Raw genomic sequence first — 24,468 nt, 5'->3', positions numbered from 1 at the left:
CCTCTCCCGCCCCCTCTCCCGCCCCCGCCCCCGCACGACCCCCACCCGACCTCCGCCCCCGCCGCCCGCCCCTCAGCGCAGTCGGGCCGCCGCCTCACAATGGCCGGGTGCCTTCTCACCGCGCGCAGGGATCCCGGCCACGCGCGCTCCCCTCCCCCACGCGCCTCCTCCTCCGGGGCTCGGCCCCTGGCGCACATAGTCTCCGCCCTGCGCCCCCTGAAGCGGAGGAGAGGGAGGCGAGGCTCGCTTTTCCAGCCGCGGCCCGATCGCCGTTCGTCCGGTGGCGCCGGCGGCCCCCCACGGAGGAACTACTTTCTCTCCCTCAGGCGCACTACTTCGCGGAGGCGCTGGCGGCGCGCACGGCATGGCGGCGGCGGCGGCGGCGGCGGCGGCGGCGCGCCTGAGGTAGAGAGACGCCGGCCCGGTCAGGCCTCGGCGCGGCCTACACGCTTCGCTCACCCGCTCCCGCCCCGGCTCCGCGCCCGGCCATGGCGGAGTCCTCGCCCGCCCGACGCCCGGTGCCCCTCATCGAGTCGGGTAAGACGCGCCGCCCGCGGCTACCCCCGCCCCGGCCGCGGCCCCCTCCCCGCCGCCGCGCCCGCTCCTGACCCGATTCCCCGTCTCCCCGCAGAGCTGTACTTCCTTATCGCTCGGTACCTATCGGCCGGCCCGTGTCGGAGAGCCGCCCAGGTGAGTGCGGGCCCGCGGGCGGCGGCCGCGCTCCGGCGGTCGCGGCCCCGCCGCCGCCTGGGGTCGCGGGAGGAGGGCGCCTGGCGGACCGGGGTACGGCCCCCGCCCCCCTAACTGCGCGTCTCTTCGGCTGCAGGTGCTGGTGCAGGAGCTGGAGCAGTACCAGGTCTGTGCTGCGCGGCGGCGCCCGGCCCGCCGCGTCCCCTGCGTCCCCTGCCGGCCCTGCCCGGGGGCCGCTCGCCCGGCTCCCCCGTTCCCCGCCCCGCCGCCCCCCGCCCCCCGCCCGGCCCCGCGCGGTGGTCACTCGTGTGCGTCTCGGGTCTTTGCAGTTGCTGCCGAAGAGGTTGGATTGGGAGGGCAACGAGCACAACAGGAGCTACGAGGAATTGGTGAGAGTTTTGACATTTCCATCCCGGTGTTTCCGACCGCCCGCCCCCCGCCCCCTTTTCTGGTCTCCTGCTGGAGGGGCGAAGTGACCGAGCGGCGCTCGGAGGGGGCGGGAGGGCGGCCCGGGCGTCACCGGGACGACGGGACTCCCCCCTGTAGGTAGTATTTTGCTTTGGGGTGGCCGGGTTTGTTTGGGTAGGAAACGGCTCCGGGGGGCGAGGTGGCGGGGTGGGTCCCCAGGTGCGGTGCTTCTGGTGAGAGCCGGGGGCGCGCCAGCCATTCAGCGAGCTGCTCTCATCCGTGTTTCTCCTGAACCCGACTTGTAACTCGACCTGTGATTGGTCTTCCTCTTTTTGCCCCGCCCATCTCCTCCAACCACTTGTTCCTAGGAATAGAAGCTTCGGTGTCTGAAAGGTGGAGAAATGTTCCTCTTTTTTCCCCCAGCAGAGTAATAAAAAATCTTGGCTGCTGTGAGACTGTGCCGCTCCTCCAATACTTGTGCCGCTGTAAACTGTGCCACACTTGTTGAATGCCTTAGGAAAGTTAATGTGATGAATTTTTTTTTTTTTTTTTTTTGCGGTACGCGGGCCTCTCACTGTTGTGGCCTCTCCCGCTGCGGAGCACAGGCTCCGGACGCGCAGGCTCAGCGGCCATGGCTCACGGGCCCAGCCGCTCCGCGGCATGTGGGATCTTCCCGGACCGGGGCACGAACCCGTGTCCCCTGCATCGGCAGGCGGACCCTCAACCACTGCGCCACCAGGGAAACCCCCGACGTGATGAATTTTTACGTTGCTGTTTGGTGTATGTTACTTAATATAGGCTCTAAATACGCAGTTTCTCTTTCTGGAGCACCATTTAACGTAGATTACAGTTCTCTTTCCATTGTATTTTGTCGTCTTTTTTAGTTGCTCTCACAGTATATGATTTGGTTTGATTCACTTGTTTTGTCCTTAGTGAAATAAAACATTTTTCAGGAAAATATTTTTCCAATTTGTATATTAGGACAAAGGATTTCTTTAGTTGCCAGGTCATATTCAGCATCTTGTATGCACAAAACAACTGGGGGGAAAAAAAAGAGTTCCTGAATGATTTTTTACCACAGTTCTAATACCTGCAAGCAGAAGTTGGTAGAATATGATCACCATTGTTGAATTATACAAAAGAACAGAAATAGGGGGATTTGTTATCTGTATGTGAACAGTTAAGTATTTTTTTAAAAACTTAATTGAAGTATAGTTGATTTACAATGTTGAGGTAATTTGTGCTATACAGCAAAGTGATTCAGTTATATATACGTTCTTTTTCACATTTCTTTCCATTATGGTTTGTCACAGGATGTTGAATCTAATTCCCTGTGCTCTACAGTAGTACCTTGTTGTGTATCCATTCTCTATATTAATAGTTGGCATCTGCTGACCCCAAGCTCCCAGTCCTTCCCTCCACTACTCCCCCTCCCCTGTGGCAACCACAAGTCTGTTCTCTGTCTGTGAGTCTGTTTCTGTTTTCATAGATACTGAACACTTCTGTTAACAGTTAAAGTTGGTTGAATGTAACAAAAGATTCTATTTCAATTTCCAGTTTTAATATTTGCCTTCCTAGAGTTTTTTTGAAGCAAACACTTAAAAGTGAATATTTTCAAGCAAGTGAGCTCTAAAGGTTCTGTATCATGGCAGTTTTTATGTTTTCTTGAGTTTGACATTTTGAGACTTAAGGAAATGTTTAAAGGAGTGCTCCGTTTTATTGCTTTACTCCTGTTATTAGGTGAAAACAGTGTTGTCAATGAAGCAGAAAAGCATTAATATTTTTTAAATTTATTTTTTATTGAAGTATAGTTGAATTACAATGTGTTAATTATTGCTGTACAGCAGAGTGACTCAGTTATACACATATATACATCCTTTTTCATATTTTGCATCATGGTTTATCATAGGACATTGACTGTAGTTCCTGTGCTGTACAGTAGGACCTTGTTGTTTATTCATTCTGTATATACCAGTTTGCACTGCTAATTCCAAACTCCCAATCCAACCCTCTCCCACCTCCCTCCCCAGAAAAGTATCATTGACATGACAGTGCAGTCATGCTGCTGAAGAGAAAATTGCTTACATTTTGAAATAAGTATAATGCTGTAACTACTGGAAAAGTTTCTTTAAAAATAGATTTGTATATTTTTTGGCTTTTGCTGGTAGAATTGCTTAAAACTTAAAATTCTGCTTTAAATTATTCAGAATCTCTCTTTGTGATATATCCCTATGATGTGGCTGCGACATATGTCTTCTCATTGTCTGGATGATTTGTCTGATGGGTATCCTCTTCCTCCTTTACCTTCCTGCCTTCTCCTCTCCCAGCACTAAATGGTAGAGGATGAGTTTCCTGTATAGAGAATTATTCTTTTGTCAAGGGTATGAGTAGCTTCTAGTTCTCCAACAAAGTCTCCTTTTTTTAAAAAAAAATATTTTAAGAAGTGTTTAAATATACACAAATGAGAATAATGTAATGAATCTGCATATATCATAAACAAATTCATTAGCAATTTTTTTTTTTTTTTCTTTTGGCCTCACCCTGTGGCATGTGGAACTTCCCTGACCAGGAATTGAACCTGCGCCCCCTGCAGTGGAAGCACGGAGGCATCACCATTGGACCCCTGGGGAAGTCCCCCAATTTGCTATACTTATTTATTTTTTTATATTTGGCTTGAATTGGGCTTCAGAAGTTCCATGCATTGGGCCAAAATTAAATCTCTTTTTATCTTGCATAGTATTTTTTTCCCCGTGCTGTTGATTTACTGAAGAGACTGAGTTATTCTGTAGAATGTTTCACATATTGGTTTTGTCTGATTGTTTCTTATAATGTTGTTTGTTTCTTTACTTTGTTTAATTTATTCCTTTTTCTCAGTAGTTCGCTTTCTTGGATCAGAACCACCTGGGAGCTTTATAAAATCTGGATGCCCAGGCTATGCCCCAGACCAGTTAAATAAGAATCTTTGTGGTGGGGCTGGACATTACTATTTTTTAAAGCCTTTCAGGTGATTTCCCATATCACTGTTTACAAAGATACAGTTTATCTTAGACTTGTGACCATGCTGTTATTCCAGCATGTACTTTGGAAGTAAGAATGTTTTTGATACTTCTCAGGAGAATTGAGACTAGTTATCTCTCAATACCTAACCCTGGATTAGCAGTTGGGCCTGTGAATTTAATTGGAATTTTTATGATTTATAGGTGGTGAAGAAAGGGGAAGAGTGAAATAGAAGTATAGAACTGGGCGTGGGAATTGGGAAGGACTAGGTTTGTAAAAGGAGAGGTGTATTTAAAAAGGGGAAAGTGATTTGATATAGTTTGTGATTGAGCAACATGATAGATCAATTTTTGTAGGCAATCTCTTAACCAGAAAAAAAAAACATCAGAAGATTCGTATAGTGTAGCCTGTCATTAGGGGATTTATCGTCATTAAGTTGTCATTTATTTATTTTTGGCTGCGTCCAGTCTTCGTCGCTGTGCGTGGGCTTTCTCTGGTTGTGGCGAGCGTTGCGGTGACTTCTCTTGGTGCACAGCACGGGCTCCAGGCGCGTGGGCTTCAGTAGTTGCAACACGCAGGCTCAGTAGTTGTGGCTTACGGGCTCTAGAGCGCAGACTCAGTAGTGGTGGCGCACGGGCTTAGTTGCTCCGCGGCATGTGGGATCTTCCCGGACCAGGGCTCGTGTCCCTTGCATTGGCAGGCAGATTTTTAACCACTGTGCCACCAGGGAAGTCCCTTGATATATATATTTTAAAATAATGTTTGAGTAGGCCTTTTGTGTGAGGGAAAGTCTTCAGAGTTATTTGTATTGAAATCAGTATCTGGTTTATTAGAATTGTAAGTGGTCATAGTTTTTAAACTTTTATGTTCATTTACAAATTTTAGAAGTCTAGTAACATATAGGAACAAGTATATTTGTTTTTACATTTTGATTAGTGTTTAATTTGTCACAAGAATTAAATCTTAAAATATTTAACACCAACTTAATATTAATTAAATTTCCTTGGGGGTTTCCACACTATATATGCAAATAGATGATGATTTTAATCTATAGATGTCTCAAGATGGCAAACATAAGATCTAAGCATAATCTTTCTAAGAATTTAACTGTTGTAAGTATATTATTTATTTATTTATATATTTGCCTGCTCCATGCAGCACGCGGGATCTTAGTTCCCCAACCAGGGATCGCACCTGTGCCCCCTGCAATGGAAGTGCAGAGTCCTAACTACTGGACCACCAGGGAATTCCCAGTATATTTTTATTTTATTTTATTTTATTTATTTATTATAAATTCATTTTAATTTATTTATTTTTGGTTGCCTTGGGTCTTTGTTGCTGCGTGCGGGCTTTCTCTAGTTATGGCGAGCGGGGACTACTCTTCTTTGTGGTATGAGTGCTTCTCGTTGTGGTGGCTTCCCTTGTTGCGGAGCACGGGCTCTAGGCATGTGGGCTTCAGTAGTTGTGGCATCTGGGCTCACTAGTTGTGGCGCATGGGCTTAGTCACCCCGCGGCACGTGAGATATTCCTGGACCAGAGTTCGAACCCGTGTTCCCTGCATTGGCAGCTGGATTCTTAACCATTGTGCCACCCGGGAAGACCTATTTTATTTATTTTTATTTTAAAAAAATTTATTTATTTATTTATTTGGCAAAACCGGGTCTTAGTTGCAGCATACGGGATCTCTCATTGTGGTGCGCAGGCTCCAGAGCTTGCGGGCCCAGTAGTTGTGGTGCGTGGGCTTAGTTGCCCAATCAGGGATCGAACCCATGTCCCCTTCATTGGAAGGTGGATTCTTAAACACTGGACCACCAGGGAGTCCCGTAAATGTATTTTAAATTTATTGTAGCAAATTATTCTTTTTTACTCTTACAAACATTAAAAATAGTTCAGTTATTACAAAACTTGTTACTATATCAGAATAACTGTAACTTGCACAAGTGTATCCATACTTCTTTTCTTCACCTCTGCTTATTTGTCAACCTTCCTCGGTTTATGAATTCACTGTCCAAACCAAGGGGAGAGTGGTATTACCATCTTGAGCTCCCTACTGGATTAAGGACTCAGGTTATGATTGAAGATTATGACTCAGGTCTTGAAATTTGGGTGCACTGCCACATAGACTCTACTGTAGTCTCAAATTGAGCCTTTTTTTAAAAAATAGCAAGGCTACTTATTTACCCATTTAAAACAAAACAACTCCTGGGACTTCCCTGGCGGTCCAGTGGTTAAGAATTCCCTCTTCCACTGTAGGGGGCATGGGGTCGATCCCTGGTTGAGGAACTAAAATCCCATATGCTGTACTGCACGGCCAAAAATAAATAAATAAAACTCTGTTTTCCCCACCTGTATTGCAATTAGTCACATTACCATTTTATTTTCATTGTGGGATTCTAAAGACCCTTCATCCTGAGTGCAGCTTATTTCTTTCCTCTCTGTAGGGATTCTGCATTTTCTTTGTACTTGACTATAGAGATCTATCATTCTACAGGCATTTCATTGACAACACTTGGGAACACTTAATGATCATGGTAGTGTGATGATAAGTTACAGTCTAGCAATAGAGCAGTATTAAATCAGAAATTTGGGTTTTGGTGCCAGGTGGCTAGGCTGTAATCTTGACTTTTTAGCATTACTTACTAGATGTTCTAAGGCAGATTATTTAATCTCTACCTCAGTTCCTCGATCTGCAAGACAAGGGTAATAATAATTGTATCAAAGTGTTGTTGTGAACCTTATATGGAAATAAATGATTTTGCAGTGTTTATTAGTAACAATGTTGATAGGACAGTAAGTCATAATATTGTTAGACTTCTCCTTCACCTAATTTATATTTGTAGGGTCTTATGAAATAACAAAATACAGTCTTTATGAGCTCTAACACTTGTATGAATGATACCTGGTATTCACCCTTATGGATGACCACAGAGTAGGAAGGGGAACGGCAGTCTCTATACCTTAGTGCTGAGTAATGGTAGTGGTGTCACTATCTGAGTCACTTAGCCTTGACTCTGCTACTTTATTATTTATTTATTTATTTACTTAATTTTTTGGCTGTGTCGGGTCTTAGTTGTGGCGCACAAACTCTCTCTAGTTGTGGCACACAGGCTCAGCAGTTTGCACGGCCTTAGTTGCCCCGTGGCTTGTGGGATCTTTGTTCCCCAACCAAGGATGGAACCCGCATCCCCTGCATTGGAAGGTGGATTCTTAACCACTGGACCACCAGGGAAGTCCCTTGACTATGCTACTTTAAAAGAGAATAGTTATTAGTTACTTTGTTTTCATAGGCTCATCTAATCATAACAGTTATTTTCCTCTAAAGCAGGGGTCTCTAACCCCTGTGCTGCAGAGTGGTACCTGTCTGAGGCCAGTTAGGAACTGGGCCGCACAGTAGGAGGTGAGTGGCAGGCAAGCGAGAGAAGCTTCATCTGCCGCTCCCCATTGCTCCCCGTCACTTGCATTATGCTTGAACCATCCCCCCACCAACTCCCCGCCTCGCCGCGGTCTGTGGAAAAATTGTCTTCCACGAAACTGGTCCCTGGTGCAACAAAGGTTGGGGACCGCTGCTCTAAAGGACAAAGGTCATGTGACGTTTTTCCTTTCAAATTGTCTAAATCCTTACAGTTTTTAAAAAATCTCCTCCTTATGTGGAGTATCTGTCTCTCTTTTTTTTTTTCCTTAGTTCTTTACTTTGAAGCTATGTTATTAGGTGCATACAAATTCCAAACTTATCTTCCTGTTTAGTTGATCCCCCTCCTTCTTTCAAATGGACTTAATTTTTTAGAGCAGTTTTGGGTTCATAGCAGAATTGAGTGGAAGATACAGAGATTTCCCATATACTCCTGCTCCCATAAATGCATAGTCTCCCTCATTATCAACATCTCCCACCAGAGTGGTACATTTATTGCAGTTGATGACTATTTTGACATACCATGCTCATCCAAAGTCTATAGTTTATGTTAGTGTTCTCTTACATTTACATTCAGTGCTCTTGGTATCTCTTACATTTACATTCAGTGCTCTTGGTATTGTACAGTCTGGGTTTGGACAAATGTACAATGACATGTATCCACCAATATAGTATCATAGAGTAATTTTACAGCCCTAAAAATCCTTTGTGCTCTGCCTAAATATCTGTCCCTTCCTCCCTTCCTCCCTCCCACTGATGTTTTTGCTGTCTCCAGTTTCACCTTTTCCAGAATTTGACCCTTATTTTATTTTTATTATTTTAAAATTTATTTATATTATTTTTATTTGTTTTTGGATGCATTGGGTCTTTGTTGCTGCACACGGGTGTTCTCTAGTTGTGGTGAGTGGGGGCTACTCTTCGTTGCGCTGTGTGGGCTTCTCATTGCGGTGGCTTCTCTTGTGGAGCACAGGCTCTAGGCACGCGGGCTTCAGTAGTTATGGCTTGCGGGCTCTAGAGCGCAGGCTCAGTAGTTGTGATGCATGGGCTTAGTTGCTCCGCGGCATGTGGGATCTTCCTGGACCAGGGCTCGAATCCATGTCCCCTTCACTGGTAGGCGGATTCTTAACTGCTGCGCCACCAGGGAAGCCCTGACCCTTTTTTTTAAAAATTAGGAAATACTCTCTCTTCATACTTCTTGCCTTAAAGTCTAACATTGCCTCGTGTTAGTGTAGCCAGCCCAGCTTTCTTTTGGTTAGTGATGGCATAGTATTTTTTTTTTTTTTTATCCTTTTACTTTTGGTATTCCTGGGGTCTCATTTTTAAAGTGTGTCTCCTGAAACAGCATGTAGTTTTATTCAGTCTTTGATTAGTTGGAGTGTTTAAACCATTTGTATTTAATATAATTACTTAAACATGATTGTGTTAGACCTACCAAGTATCTGTTTTATATATGTCCCATTTATTTTTCCTCTCTTACTTTCTTTTGGATTAAGCAGCTGTTATTCTATTTTTTTTTATTGCTTTTCCATAATATATCTTTTTATTGTTTTAGTGGTTACCCTAGAGATTATAACATGCATTACCATTTACTTTAGGTACTTTAACCACTTCTCATATAAATGGAGTTAAAACTATTAGTTGTCACCCTCTTGTCCTTTGGGCTATTAGCATATTTTACTTTTACATATGTTATAAATTTTTCCAGATGTTATTGTAGTTGTTTTATTTTATTTTATTTTTTTTGGCCACACTGCACAGCATGCAGGATCTTAATTCCCCGACCAGGGATCATACCCGCATACCCTGCATTGGGAGTGCGGAGTCTTAACCACTGGACCACCAGGGAAGTCCCTGTAGTTGTTTTAAAGTCAATTTTCATTTGCTTATCCACCTGTATATCTTTCCTGGTATTTTTAATTCCTTCCTGTCTTTCCATGCCTCTTATATGTGATTATTTTTCCTTCAGTCTCCACAACTTATTTTGGTATTTCTTTTAATGAAAGTTTGTTGGCAGTGACTTCAGTTTTCCTTTTTCTTTCTTTTTTTTTGGTTTGAAAACGTCTTTGTTTTGACTTTATTTTTAAAAAATATTTATTTTTTGGATTTATTTATTTTCTTAATTTTTGGCCGTGTCTGGTCTTAGTTGGCGGCACGTGAGATCTTTCATTGTGGCGTGCGGTCTCTTTGTTGCGGTGCTCAGGCTTCTTTGTAGTTGTGGCGTGCGGGTTTTCTCTCTCTAGTTGTGGCTTATGGGCTCCAAGGCACGTGGGCTCTGTAGTTTGCGGCATTCGGCCTCTCTCATTGAGGTGCGTGAGCTCAACAGTTGTGGCGCGTGGGCTTAGTTGCCTTGCAGCGTGTGGGATCTTAGTTCCCCGACCAGGGATTGAACCCGCCTCCCCTTCATTGGAAGGCAGGTTCTTTACGAGTGGACCATCAGGGAAGTCTCTTGACTTTATTTTTAAGGTATTTTTTTAAATTTTTAAATAATTTTTACTCATTATTAAAAAAATATTTTAAAAAAATCTTTTCATTTATTTTTGGCTGTGTTGGGTCTTTGTTGCTGTGCGCTGGCTTTCTCTAGTTGTGGCGAGTGGGGGCCACTCTCGGTTGTGGTGTGCAGGCTTCTCATTGTGGTGGCTTCTCATTGCAGAGCATGGGCTCTAGGTGCACGGGCTTCAGTAGTTGTGCGCAGGCTCAGTAGTTGTGGTGCACGGGCTTAGTTGCTCTGCGGCATGTGGGATCCCCCTGGACCAGGGCTCGAACCTGTGTCCCCTGCATTGGGAGGCAGATTCTTAACCACTGCGCCACCACAGAAGCCCAGATTTTTTTTTTTAATTAATTAGTTTGTTTTTTTTTGGCTGTGTTGGTTCTTCGTTGTTGCGCGTGGGCTTTCTCTAGTTGCGGTGAGCAGGGGCTACTCTTCCTTGCAGTGTGCGGACTTCTCATTGTGGTGGCTTCTCTTGTTGTGGAGCACGGGCTCTAGGCACGCAGGCTTCAGTAGTCGTTGCAAGTGGGCTCAGTCGTTGTGGTTCGTGGGCTCTAGAGTGCAGGCTCAGTAGTTGTGGTGCATGGGCTTAGCTGCTCTGTGGCATGTGGGATCTTCCCAGACTAGAGATCAAACCCATGCCCCCTGCATTGGCAGGTGGATTCTTAACCACTGCGTCACCAGGGAAGCACCAGGACTATTTTTTTAAGGAAGTACGTTTATTGGCGGTTGATAATTCATCTTTTCTGAACTGCCTTTTTATATCTTTTATCTGCTTTTCCTCTGCTGTCTTATTGTTTTGCAAGAATTCTCTATATGTTAGGTTATTCTTTGGTCTGTCACATATTCTAAATTCCTCTTTCCAGTTTGCAGGTTGCTTTTTAGTTTTCTTTGGAGGTTTTGTTTTTAGAGGTTTAAGATTTTTAACTTTTTACATGTCTTAATCTTTATTTTGCTTTTATGGTTGTTCTTAAACCATACTTCCTGTACTAGAAAATTATAAAGGCAATATTATGTATTTACTCATTTATATTTTTCCTAGGTCATTTATAATTTCTTTTTAAAAATTTTTATCGTTTTATTTTTTTAAAATAAATTTATTTTATTTATCTTTGGCTATGTTGGGTCTTTGTTGCTGCATGTGGGCTTTCTCTAGTTGTGGTGAGCGGGGGCTACTGTTCGTTGCAGTGCACGGGCTTCTCATTGTGGTGGCTTCTCTTGTTGCGGAGCATGGGCTCTAGGCTCATAGGCTTCAGTAGTTGTAGCTCATAGGCTCAGTACTAGTGGCTTGCAGGCTCAGTAGTTGTGGCTCGTGGGCTCTAGAGCACAGGCTCAGTAGTTGTGGTGCACGTGCTTAGTTGCTCCATGGCATATGGGATCTTTCCGGACCAGGGCTTGAACCTGTGTCCCCTGCATTGGCAGGCGTATTCTTAACCACTGCACCACCAGGGAAGCCCATAATTTCTTTTTAAATGTTTTTATGTAGAGTTTATTTTAGCATTTGGTTGGTATGATATATGGATCTAGCCTTTTCCAGATTGTCAGTCAGTTTGCAGGTAACATCTGAGTCATCTTCTTTCTCTGCAGAGAATGCAGTCATTATCATTTTCTAAGTTCTTTCTGACTTTCCTCCGTGGACTTCTTCTGTTCTTGTGACATTCTGTACTATTTTTATGATTGAACTTTTTTTTTTTAAACGTCATTATTGGAGTGTAATTGCTTTGCAGTGATGTGTTAGTTTCTGCTTTATAACAAAGTGAATCAGCTATACATATATATATATCCCCATATCCCCTCCCTCTTGCGTGTCTCTCCCACCCTCCCTATTCCACCCCTCTAGGTGGTCAGAAAGCACCGAGCTGATCTCCCTGTGCTGTGTGGCTCTTTCCCACTAGCTATCTATTTTACATTTGGTAGTGTATATATGTCCATGCCACTCTCTCACTTCGTCCCAGCTTCCCCTTCCCCTTCCCCGTGTCCTCAAGTCCATTCTCTTCGTCTGCGTCTTTGTTCCTGTCCTGCCCCCACGTTCTTCAGACCAATTTTTTTTTTTTTAGATTCCATATATATGTGTTAGCATACGGTATTTGTTTTTCTCTTTCTGACTTCACTCTGTATGACAGACTCTAGGTCCATCCACCTCACTACAAATAACTCAATTTCGTTTCTTTTTATGGCTGAGTAATATTCCATTGTATATATGTGCCACATCTTCTTTATCCATTCATCTGTTGATGGACACTTGGGTTGCTTCCATGTCCTGGCTATTGTAAATAGAGCTGCAAGGAACATTGTGCTACATGACTGTTTTTGAATTATGGTTTTCTTAGGGTATGTGCCCAGTAGTGGGATTGCTGGGTCATATGGTGGTTCTATTTTTAGTGTTTTTTTTTTTGTGTGTGGTACATGGGCCTCTCACTGTTGTGGCCTCTCCCGTTGAGGAGCAACAGGCTCCAGACGCACAGGCTCAGCGGCTCCACGACATGTGGGATCTTCCCGGACCGGGGCATGAACCTGTGTCCCCTGCATCGGCAGGCGGACTCTGAACCACTGCGCCACCAGGGAAGCCCTATTTTTAGTTTTTTAAGGAAACTCCATAATGTTCTCCATAGTGGCTGTATCAACTTATATTCCCACCAACAGTGCAAGAGGATTCCCTTTTCTCCACACTCTCTCCAGCATTTACTGTTTGTAGATTTCGTGATGATGGCCATTCTGACTGGTGTGAGGTGTTAACCTCATTGTAGTTTTGATTTGCATTTCTCTAATGATTAATGATGTTGAGCATCCTTTCATGTGTTGGTTGGTAATCTGTATATCTTCTTTGGAGAAATGTCTATTTAGGTCTTCTGTCCATTTTTGAATTGGGTTGTTTGTTTTGTTGATATTGAACTGCATGAGCTGCTTGTAAATTTTGGAGATTAATGCTTTGTCTGTTGCTTCATTTGCAAATATTTTCTCCCATTCTGGGGGGTGTCTTTTTGTCTTGTTTATGTTTTTCTTTGCTGTGCAAAAGCTTTTAAGTTTCATTAGATCCCATTTGTTTATTTTTGTTTTTATTTCCATTTCTCTAGGAGGTGGGTCAAAAAGGATCTTGCCATGATTTATGTCATAGAGTGTTCTGCCTATGTTTTCCTCTAAGAGTTTTATAGTGTCTGGTCTTACATTTAGGTCTTTAATCCATTTTGAGTTTATTTTTGTGTATGGTGTTAGAGACTGTTCTAATTTCATTCTTTTACATGTAGCTGTCCAGTTTTCCCAGCACCACTTATTGAAGAGGCTGTCTTTTCTCCGTTGTATATTCTTGCCTCCTTTATCAAAAATAAGGTGACCATATGTGTGTGGGTTTATCTCTGGGCTTTCTATCCTGTTCCATTGACCTATATTTCTGTTTTTGTGCCAGTACCATACTGTCTTGATTACTGTAGCTTTGTAGTATGGTCTGAAGTCAGGGAGCCTGATTCCTTCAGCTCCATTTTTCTTTCTCAAGATTGCTTTGGCTATTCGGGGTCTTTTGTGTTTCCATACAAATTGTGAAATTTTTTGTTCTAGTTCTGTGAAAAATGCCAGTGGTAGTTTGATAGGGATTGCATTGAATCTGTAGGTTGCTTTGGGTAGTAGAGTCATTTTCACAGTGTTGATTCTTCAATCCAAGAACATGGTGTATCTCTCCATCTGTTTGTATCATCTTTAATTTCTTTCATCAGTGTCTTATAGTTTTCAGCATACAGGTTTTTTTGTCTCCTTAGGTAGGTTTATACCTAGGTATTTTATTCTTTTTGTTGCAGTGGTAAATGGGAGTGTTTCCTTAATTTCTCTTTCAGATTTTTCGTCATTAGTGTATTAGGATGCAAGAGATTTCTGTGCATTAATTTTGTATCCTGCTACTTTACCAAATTCATTGTTTAGCTCTAGTAGTTTTCTGGTAACATCTTTAGGATTCTCTATGTATAGTATCATGTTATCTGCAAACAGTGACAGCTTTACTTCTTCTTTCCGATTGGGATTCCTTTTATTTCTATTTCTTCTCTGATTGCTGTGGCTAAAACTTCCAAAACTATGTTGAATAATAGTGGTGAGAGTGGGCAACCTTGTCTTGTTCGTGATCTTAGAGGAAATGGTTTCAGTTTTTCACCATTGAGAACCATGTTGGCTGTGGGTTTGTCATATATGGCCTTTATTATGTTGAGGTAAGTTGATTGAACTTTGTAATATGTAGTCAGCATTGTAGGTCAAAAAGAAGGTGGTCATTAAATACATTGTGTTGTGCTTTAAGGTGTTAGGGAATTAGGAAGGAATTGGTTTTGAACTATACCTTAACCAATAGCTGTGTAGCCATGTATGCTTTCTGGCCTTGTATTTGGGAAATAATATTTCTGTTCTAAATTATTTAATTGCATTTACTTAAGTATTTTAGACATTTCAAGGCTCAGCACCTGAACCTTTCACTCTCCACCAAGTACATTTCTTTTATTTGATTCTTTGTAAACTCTTGATTTATGTTTGTATTGCACTTTATGAATTTGTTTTAAAGACATAGCTAAAGTGAATAGGTTTTATTTCTTTTGGTCATTTGGAATAGGACAGACTTCTGGGTGAAATAACTGAGTCTGGCTAGGAGATGTTTTACATTGATGTTGAAATCTATGGTCTTTACTATGTACATGTGGCTGAAATTGTTATTTGACCAAGAATATTTATTATTTCATATCTTCTGTAGGCTATACATGTGTAAAATTCATGCATTTAAAGTGCCTGTTTCGGGAATTCCCTGGCGGTCCAGTGGTTAGGACTCTGTGCTTCCACTGCAGGGGGTATAGGTTCTATCCCTGGTCAGGAAACTAAGATCCAACAAGATGCGTGGCACCAAAAAAAAAAGTGTGCCTGTCTCTTCTGTTTTAATACATCTTGTTAAACAGTATTTTTAAAAAATGAAGTTTAACTTCTTTGGGAATATTTGTGTCTTCATTAAGTTCCATATGCAGTGGTCCCCAGCCTTTTGGCACCAGGGACCAGTTTCATGCAAGACAGTTTTTCCACGGGGTAGGGGGAGATGGTTCAGGCGGTAATGCGAGTGATGTGGAGCGGCAGATGAAGCTTCGGTCACTCGTCCGCTGCTCACCTCCTGCTCTGTGGCCCTCTGACGGTCCTCGGCCTGGGGGTTGGGGACCCCTGCCATATAGGATCCATACTTTAATTAGTCTTTGCACATTTTGATCATTCTGCTAAGAAAATTCTGTCATTTTGATTTGGTACAACAAAAATCTCAAGATGAGTGTTTTCTTTTCAGAAGTAAGGTGATTTATGTCTAAAGTCCCTGAGAATTTTGCATTCTGTGTTTTATTCTTTTCAGGTGATCTGATGGTAGTTCAAGAAACAGCAGGAGAACTCCCTGTCAAGTGTATCAGAAACCTTATGGGAATTACCTTGTGGTCCAGTGGTTAGGACTTGGTGATTTCACTGCTGGGGCCCGGGTTTGATCCCTGGTCGGGGAACTAAGATTTCACAAGCTACGTGTTGACCAAACAAACAAAAAAGAATATCAGAAGTTTTAGTTTTTTTTCTCCTGAATAGTTTGTAAGTTGGAAAAGCTTATATGGTCTAGAAACAGGGGTCATTGTTTTGCTAAGGGAGGAAGAAAATATTAATAGATTGCACAGAAATGCTAACTAAGGATGTGTCCGGGCAATGAAACTGAGAAGAAATCTCCTGAGGCAGGGCACCGTTCCTGTAAAAATTCTCCTCCCTAATAAAATAGTCACAGGAAGAAAGAATCCTTCCCTTCCAGCATTTCCAGGGTATGATGGCAAGAGCTGCAAAAACCATCCAGCAACGTAAAAACTAAGAGTCTGAGGGGAAAAAAGCCAAAATGTCAAGGCTGCCGAAGCAGAAAGACACGCTCTTTAATGACACCATTAGATCACTGCATCGATTCCATCTACAGACTTGTAAGACACCATTACATATCTTTATTATTACTTAAGCCACTGCTTTGCAGCAAATGGAGTATTCAACAGCCTATTTTCATGTGCTGCGCAATCTTACAAATCATAAAAACATGTCCACCAATCTGAATACCTGTAACAAAGTCACCCACCAACCATCTCAGTAAAGTGAGGCTTGTCTGGAAAATGCTATTAATGCTGACTTCAGTGTTGGCTAAGCAAGCAGTCTCTGCTCTGGGAAGCTAAAACTGGTTAACTTTTTTGAATTAAAATACATTGAAATGCTTTTAAATGAAGGATCTTCATGCCAGCACTAGAACATTTCTCTGCCTAGGTCCTTTTGTAAATACTGTTAAGCTCCTTTTTCCTCTTATTTATATAGGAATATTCTGCCATTGACTACTAAACTTGCACTTTTTATTTATTTATTTATTAAAATTTTTAAAAATTATTTTGGCTGTGCCATGACTGAGTTGGCGACACGCGGGATCTTTAGCTGGGGCATGTGGACTCTTAGTCGTGGCATGCATGTGGGATCTAATTTCCCAACCAGGGATCGAACCTGGGCCCCCTGCCTTGGGAGCATGGAGTCTTACCCACTGGACCACCAGGGAAGTCCCTAAACTTGCACTTTTTAAATAAAGAAGAATGTCTGTCTCATCAGAAGCTGGGGGGAATTTCTTAAGCAAGGAAGACACCAAATTTTTTTTTTTTTTTATAAAAGGCAGTGCTTTCTGTCACTTCTTATGTTTCATTGTTATACTGTACTTTTCATTGTTATAGGAATTATGATATGGTAGTTTACTTACATGTTTTCTGTTGTAGGATTTCTAGGTGTAGCTTAAAATAATTTGAGGGAAAGCTAAAGATTAGACAGGTACATATTAAAGATATTAAATATTTATTCTAGATCCTGATTAGATTACAGCATCCCAAACTTTACAGAAAAAGCTACTTTTCCCCATAACGTTCCAATTATTTATTTATTTAATTTTTGAATTTTATTTTTTTATACAGCAGGTTCTTATTAGCCATCCATTTTATACACATCAGTGTATATGTGTCAATCCCAATTGCCCAATTGCCCAATTCATCCCACCACTCCCACCCCCTGCCGCTTTCACCCCTTGGTGTCCATACGTTTGTTCTCTACTTCTGTGTCTTACTTTCTGCCCTGCAAACCAGTTCATCTGTACCATTTTTCTAAGTTCCACATATATGTGTTAATGTACGATATTTGTTTTTCTCTTTCTGACTTACTTCACTGTGTATTGACAGTCTCTAGATTCATCCACGTCTCTACAAATGACCCAATTTCATTCCTTTTTATGGCTGAGTAATATTCTGTTGTATATATGTACCACATCTTCTTTATCCATTTGTCTGTTGATGGACATTTAGGTTGCTTCCATGACCTGGCTATTGTAAATAGTACTGCAGTGAACATTGGGGTACATGTGTCTTTTTGAATTATGGTTTTCTCAGGGTATATGCCCAGTAGTGGGATTGCTGGGTCGTATGGTAATTCTATTTTTAGTTTTTAAGGAACCTCCATACTGTTCTCCATAGTGGCTGTGTTAATTTACATTCCCACCAACAGTGCAAGATGATTCCCTTTTCTCCACACCCTCTCCAGCATTTGTTGTTTGTAGATTTTCTGATGATGCCCATTCTTACTGGTGTGAGGTGATACCTCATTATAGTTTTGATTTGCATTTCTCTAATAATTAGTGGTGTTGAGCAGCTTTTCATGTGCTTCTTGGCCATCTGTATGTCCTCTTTGGAGAAATGTCTATTTAGGTCTTCTGCCCAGTTTTGAATTGGGTTGTTTGTTTTTTTGGTATTGAGCTGCATGAGCTGTTCGTATATTTTGGAGATTACTCCTTTGTCTGTTGATTCATTTGCAAATATTTTCTCCCATTCTGAGGGTTGTCTTTTCGTCTTGTTTGTAGTTTCCTTTGCTTTGCAAAAGCTTTGAAGTTTCATTGGGTCCCATTTGTTTATTTTTGTTTTTATTTCCATTACTCTAGGAGGTGGATCAAAAAAGATCTTGCTGTGATTTATGTCATAGAGTGTTGTGCCTATGTTTTCCTCTAAGAGTTTTATAGTGTCTGGTTTTACATTTAGATATCTCATTCATTTTGAGTTTATTTTTGTGTATGGTGTTAGGGACTGTTTTAATTTCATTCTTTTACATGTAGCTGTCCAGTTTTCCCAGCACCACTTATTGAAGAGACTGTCTTTTATCCATTGTATATCCTTTCCTCCTTTGTCATAGATTAGTTGACCATAAGTGCGTGGGTTTATCTCTGGGCTTTCTATCCTGTTCCATTGACCTGTATTTCTGTTTTTGTGCCAGTACCATACTGTCTTGATTACTGTAGCTTTGTAGTATTGTCTGAAGTCAGGGAGTCTGATTTCTCCAGCCCCATTTTTTTCCCTTAAGACTGCTTTGGCTCTTTGGGGTCTTTTGTGTCTCCATACAAATTTTAAGATTTTTTATTCTAGTTCTGTAAAGAATGCCATTAGTAATTGGCATTCTGTAAAGAATGCCAATAGGGATTGCATTGAATCTGTAGATTGCTTTGAGTAGTATAGTCATTTTCACAATATTGATTCTTCCAATCCAAGGATGTAGTATGTCTCTCCAACTGTTTGTATCATCTTCAGTTTCCTTCAACAGTGTCTTATGGTTTTCTGCATACAGGTCTTTTGTCTCCCTCGGTAGGTTTATTCCTAGGTATTTTATTCTTTTCGTTGCAGTGGTAAATGGGAGTGTTTCCTTAATTTCTATTTCAGATTTTTCATCATTAGTGTATAGGAATGCCAGAGATTTCTGTGCATTAATTTTGTATCCTGCAACTTTACCAAATTCATTGATTAGCTCTAGTAGTTTTCGGTGGCACCTTTAGGATTCTCTATGTATAGTATCATGTCATCTGCAAACAGTGACAGTTTTACTTCTTTTCCAATATGTATTCCTTTTATTTCTGTTTCTTCTCTGATTGTCTTGGCTAGGACTTCCAAAACTATGTTGAATAATAGTGGTGAGAGTGGGCCTCCTTGTCGTGTTCCTGATCTTAGAGGAAATGCTTTCAGTTTTTCACCATTGAGAATGATGTTTGCTGTGGGTTTGTCATATATGGCCTTTATTATGTTGAGGTAGGTTCCCTCTATGCCCACTTTCTGGAGAGTTTTATCATATATGGGTGTTGAATTTTGTCCAAAGCTTTTTCTGCATCTATTGAGATGATCATATGGGTTTTCTCCTTAAATTTGTTAATATGACTTTTTTTTCTTCAGTTTGTTAATTAGTCAGGTTATCTAGACCCTACTACCACTTTCTGTAACCCAGGGCTTGAAGGGGCTTGTGCTCACAGCAGTATTTGGTGATAATGATAGTAATACAGTGATTCTAGGATAGTTGCTGATAAACTTTCTGAGACTGAATATGCCTGCGAAAAACAAGATGGTAGAGAGATGGGCTGTTTGACCATTGAAGGGACTTTGTTTCTGGCTTTACTTCTGAGGACCTTGTGTAACTGTGGCTTACTCATTGAAGTTGCTGTTAGAAACTGTTACTAACGTTCATATCTAGGACTTGAAAATATTAAAGGAAAATTAGCTATTTATTATATTGATTTTTGTCAATATGATATTTTTAAAAATTCAGGACCATTTTTTCTTTTTTTTTTGGTCTGTATTGGGACTAGAACCATATTATTTTTCAGATACACCTTATTTTGTACAAAAATAGGATAACCGCCCCCCCCCCAATCTTTGATTATGTTATCTTTGATTTGATTTTGTTAGAATCCTCAGAAAAGCAGAGAATCTGTAATTCTCTTTATGGGAGTTGATAGCTGCTGGATGGAGTCCATGTTCCTATAGTATCTGGACTTTGTCTTTATCTACTTGCCTATGTTGAAGTCTTCTTTTTTTTTTTGCGGTATGCGGGCCTCTCACTGCTGTCACCTCTCCCGTTGCAGAGCACGGGCTCCGGACGCGCGGGCCCAGCGGCCATGGCTCACGGGCCCAGCTGCTCCGCGGCACGTGGGATCCTCCCGGACTGGGGCACGAACCCATGTCCCCAGCATCGGCAGGTGGACTCTCAACCACTGTGCCACCAGGGAAGCCCTATTTATTTTTTTGAGGTATAATTGACATAATAAACTGAACATAAAGTGTTCAAGTTGATAAATTTAGATGTGTTACGTGTACCGTGACCCAACACCTCAGTGAAGATAGTGAACATACCTATTACACCCAAAAGTTTCCTGTTTTTTTTTTTTTTTTTTTTTTTTTTTGCGCGGTACGTGGGCCTCTCACGGCCGTGGCCTCTGGGCGCGCAGGCTCAGCGGCCATGGCTCACGGGCCCAGCCGCTCCGTCGCACGTGGGATCCTCCCGGACTGGGGCACGAACCCATGTCCCCTGCATCGGCAGGCGGACTCTCAACCACTGCGCCACCAGGGAAGCCCAGTTTCCTCTTCTTTATAATTCTTCCTGCTTATCTACCAGCCCCCAGTTACCTGTGACCTGCTTTCTGTAACTATATGTTAATTTGCATTTTCTGGAGTTTTATATAAATGAAATCATATAGCATGCGCTCTTTTTTCTGGCTTCTTTCAGCATAATTATTCTGATATTCATCCACGTCGTTGTGTGTTATTAAATTTTTTTATTGCTGAATAGTATTCCATTGTACAGACATACAGTAATGTGTGTAGGCATTCACCTGTTAATGGACATTTGGATTGTGTTCACTTTGGGCTTCTTAAAAAGTAAGCTGTTCAAGAACATTCACATACAAACCTTTATGTGGATGTGTGCTTTCACTTTTCTTGGGTAAACACCTAGGAGTATTATAGCTAGATAATATGGTAATGTATGTGTTACTATTAAAAACGCCACCCCATTGTTTTCCACAGCGATTGTTCTGTTTTACATTTTCACCAGCAGTTTCTCTGCATTTTTGCTGATTTTGGTCTGGTCAGTCTTTAATTTTAGCTATTCTCGTAGGTGTGTAGTAATATCTTATTATGATTTTAATTTGTGTTTCATCAGTTACTGGTGATGTTGAGCGTCTTTTCATGTGTCTGGTTGCCATCTGTATGTCTTCTTAGGTGAAGTGTCTAGTCAAATCATTCTTAAAAATTAGGTTTTTTAAAATAGTGTTGATAGTTCTTTATATATTCTGGATACAAGTCCTTTATCAGATATATGCTTTGCCAATATTTTCTTTCAGTTTGTGGTTGTCTTTTCATTCCCTTAACAATACCTTTTGAAAAAACAGAAGTTGTTAGCTTTGCTGAAGTCCATTTTATCGATTTGTTCTTTTGTGGATTATGCTTTTGGTGTCATTTTAGAAATCTTTGCCTAACATCAGGTCATAAAGAGTTTCTCCAATGTTTTCTTTTACAAATTTTACGGTTTTAGATGATACATTTAGATCTATGATCTGTCTTGAGATAATTTTTATTTATTGTGTGATGTATACATTAAAGTTAATATTATAATTATTTTTTGGCAAATGGGTATTCATTTGTTCTGGCACCATTTGTTGAAAAGATTATCTTTTTTTTTGTACCTTTGCCAAAAATCAGTTGTTCTTATATAACAAGTCCTGAAATCAGGTATTGTTAACAGCCCTCAACTTTGTTCTTTTTCAAAGCTGCTTTGACTTTTCTAAGCCATTTGCATATACATTTTAGAATAAAATTGTCAATTTCTACAAAAAAAGCCTACTGGGGTTTTGATTGGGATGGCTTTGAATCTGTAGATTAATTTACTGCTTATTTCATTCTTTAATTTCTCTCAGCAGTGTTTTGTAGTTTTCCTTGTACATGTTTTTCACATGTTTTATCAGACTTATCCCTAAGTATTTATATTTTTTGAAACTCTTGTAAAAAATGTTGTTTTTGAAACTTGCTCTCCAATCAGGTCTTGTCCAATAAGCATGTGGCTCCTGATCATCTGTTGCAAATTTGCCAGCGCATCGGTCCCATGTTGGATAAAGAAATTCCACCCAGTATTTCAAGAGTCACTTCTTTACTTGGTGCAGGAAGGCAGTCTTTGCTACGTACAGCAAAAGGTACCTTAATTTGAAGAAGTGTTCTGCTTTGTATTACTAGCTTAATAATTATTATAATTGTGAAGTAATGTAAGCATTGTGGAAGAAAGGTGATATGTAACTAAAAACCATGCTGTGGACTATAAAATTCTCTGCGTTTAGCATAGATGTTGAATTTTATTACATCAGTGTTTAATGGGTCCTTCTGCATTTAAAAAATGATAAAGGTGTAGATGTTAAGCTTAAAAGCTTGAATTTATTCTGAGATGTGTTTGAGGTTTTATCAATGTGAGTTCTTATTTTTCCATTTTGTAGCTCACTTATAACTTCATTGAATGTAATTGTATGTGTCTAATAAACTCTTTAAATGCTAGAAGTATTTCACTTGATATTTAGATTCTGAAGCCCTTTTATAAGGGGAAGTGATTTTCTAAATTTGGTAGCAGTTTGAAAATGAGCACCAAAAATGTACAAATGCATGGTTCTTTTTCACCAGTTTAATTTTTTTGCGAAATTATGTGGTAGCAAAATGTTTGGAATTGCTGTTCTTTTTCTGTTAGCTTGGTATAAATTACTTAGACTCAGTATATGTATGTGATATGATCTATGTATACAACGTGGCTTAACTGCTAATGGGCAAGAATGTTGGCTCTTCTGATCCTGAGTATACGTCAAGTTCATCCCTCATGATTATTTTTAAGATCTGTTGCTGACGTGATGCTGCCTCTTAGATGCTCCACCAGTATAAAGTTTGACTGAGAAAGAACAACCCTTCCTCTTGGTTCCATGCCAGACTGGTTTGTCAGCTTTAGTTGTTTCTCAGTGCTCTTATGGTCATGCCACACTGTGGCTTGAATCAGGAAACTGTTCATACTCTTCCTTTTTCTGTGTCCCTATTCACCTTGTAATTATTCTGTTTTAGGTTGTTATATAGTAGTTGCCTGGGTAGCCTGTTTTCCTGTTTTCTTTACTTGTGTCAAGCTCAATGTCGTTTTGTGATGAGCACTGCTTTAGAACTGGCAGACCTTAGAAGAAACTTCAGCAAGCTGTCCTAGGGTAGGGACCATATTTCTCTGTTTTGTACTAGTGACGCAAGAGGATGCCTTGTAACTGCTCTTTGATAATGATAGTGGTAATGAATTCATTCATGTAACACATGATATGCCTGTTAGTATGGGGCACCCGAGGCTCAGTAGAGGGTTTATATAATACCTTTCTTACCTTCCTCTTTCAGTTGTGAAGAAGCACATTTCTAGCACAGCATAATCTGTGTTCTGCTGCTATCTCCTATAGAGGGGGTAGACAGTTTTTCTTAGTATATTTGCTAAGAGGGATAGGATTTGAGAATTAGTGTTCAGACTCAAAGATCCTACATATGCTCTTTTGTAAAGGATTATCTATGATCCTAAAACAAGAGGAAAGTCATTTAATTTTGTCAGTACTTTCTAAGGAGATTAAAATCATGGTAATATTGGCCATCATTATTTTTAAAACTCAGTAACATTTCAATAAGTTAATTAAGTCAGGATTTTCTTATAAACCAAAAAAATTAAAATTTTCCTTGCAAAAATTTCTGGTTTTGGAGAGTTGGATCAGTTGTGATTAAGACCTTTATCATTAATAATTGTATGGTATAATTCTGCAATGAAAAATAAAAACCTGTTTGGCATTGAGTGGGACTTGGAGTCAAAAGATCTGGTTTTATGGTCCATCTTGACTAATCATTTACAGTGGATCTCTTTAAAGGTCCTGGAACCTTTGAGCCTCAGTTACCTCACTTGTAAATTGGCAATGATACCTACCTCACAGGGTTGTTGTGAGGATTCAATGAGATAATGTATGTGGAAAGCACTTTGTAAATTGTAAAGTGCTACACAAATGTTAGTTGTTGTTGTTGTATCTGAGATGTCTTAAATTTTTTTTTTTCCTTCAGAAATAGTCTAATAAACCTCTAGGGCTTTTCTGTTAAAGTATATTAGTTGGTAAACCTTTGAATAAACAGTTTATTACAATATACGTAAGTATTCTATAAAATCTTTCTTGGGGTTAACTTTCAAGATTTTATGTGTATCTAAAATTCATTTTAAAGACTGCAGGCACACAGTTTGGAAGGGCTCTGCCTTTGCTGCTCTTCATAGAGGAAGACCTCCTGAAATGCCGGTGAATTATGGTTCCCCACCAAATCTTGGTAAGTGAGGTTGACTTTTTAGAGGCCCAAAACCATTTTTAAATTTCTTGACCAACTTTGTAACTGCTATATTAAAACTTAAAAGGTAGTACTGGTAATGTTGTTTCAGATTTGTGGTTTTCCTAAAATTATTACTAAAAGTAATAAAAGTCAATGAAAACAATCTTATTTTAATAAGAAGTCTATACTAGTGCTTATAGTAGAAGAGAATTGGGAAGAAACTTGGTCTTTAGGATTTCTCGAACATTGATTTTTGTGACCCTCTAGAAATTGTT

General features: G+C 40.7%; 1 protein-coding gene across 2 annotated transcripts in view; it reads left to right on the top strand.

The window, feature by feature from the left end:
- The first annotated feature begins 357 nt into the window (after positions 1-357).
- Positions 358-24,468, top strand: part of BRWD1 (bromodomain and WD repeat domain containing 1) — a 119,899-nt gene continuing 95,788 nt past the window's right edge. For both annotated transcript variants that reach the window (XM_032631477.1, XM_032631476.1), the window contains exons 1-6: positions 358-537; positions 632-690; positions 827-856; positions 1,020-1,079; positions 21,876-22,026; positions 24,095-24,193. In XM_032631477.1, coding sequence (XP_032487368.1) covers positions 489-537; positions 632-690; positions 827-856; positions 1,020-1,079; positions 21,876-22,026; positions 24,095-24,193 — 448 coding nt within the window. In that variant the 5' untranslated portion in view covers positions 358-488. The remainder of the gene's footprint in view (positions 538-631; positions 691-826; positions 857-1,019; positions 1,080-21,875; positions 22,027-24,094; positions 24,194-24,468) is intronic.

The sequence above is a fragment of the Phocoena sinus genome, chromosome 4, assembly GCF_008692025.1.
Source record: "Phocoena sinus isolate mPhoSin1 chromosome 4, mPhoSin1.pri, whole genome shotgun sequence".
NCBI lineage: Eukaryota > Metazoa > Chordata > Mammalia > Artiodactyla > Phocoenidae > Phocoena > Phocoena sinus.
Note: the sequence above shows the minus strand (reverse complement) of the source record. Positions and strands in the feature narration are given on the sequence as shown.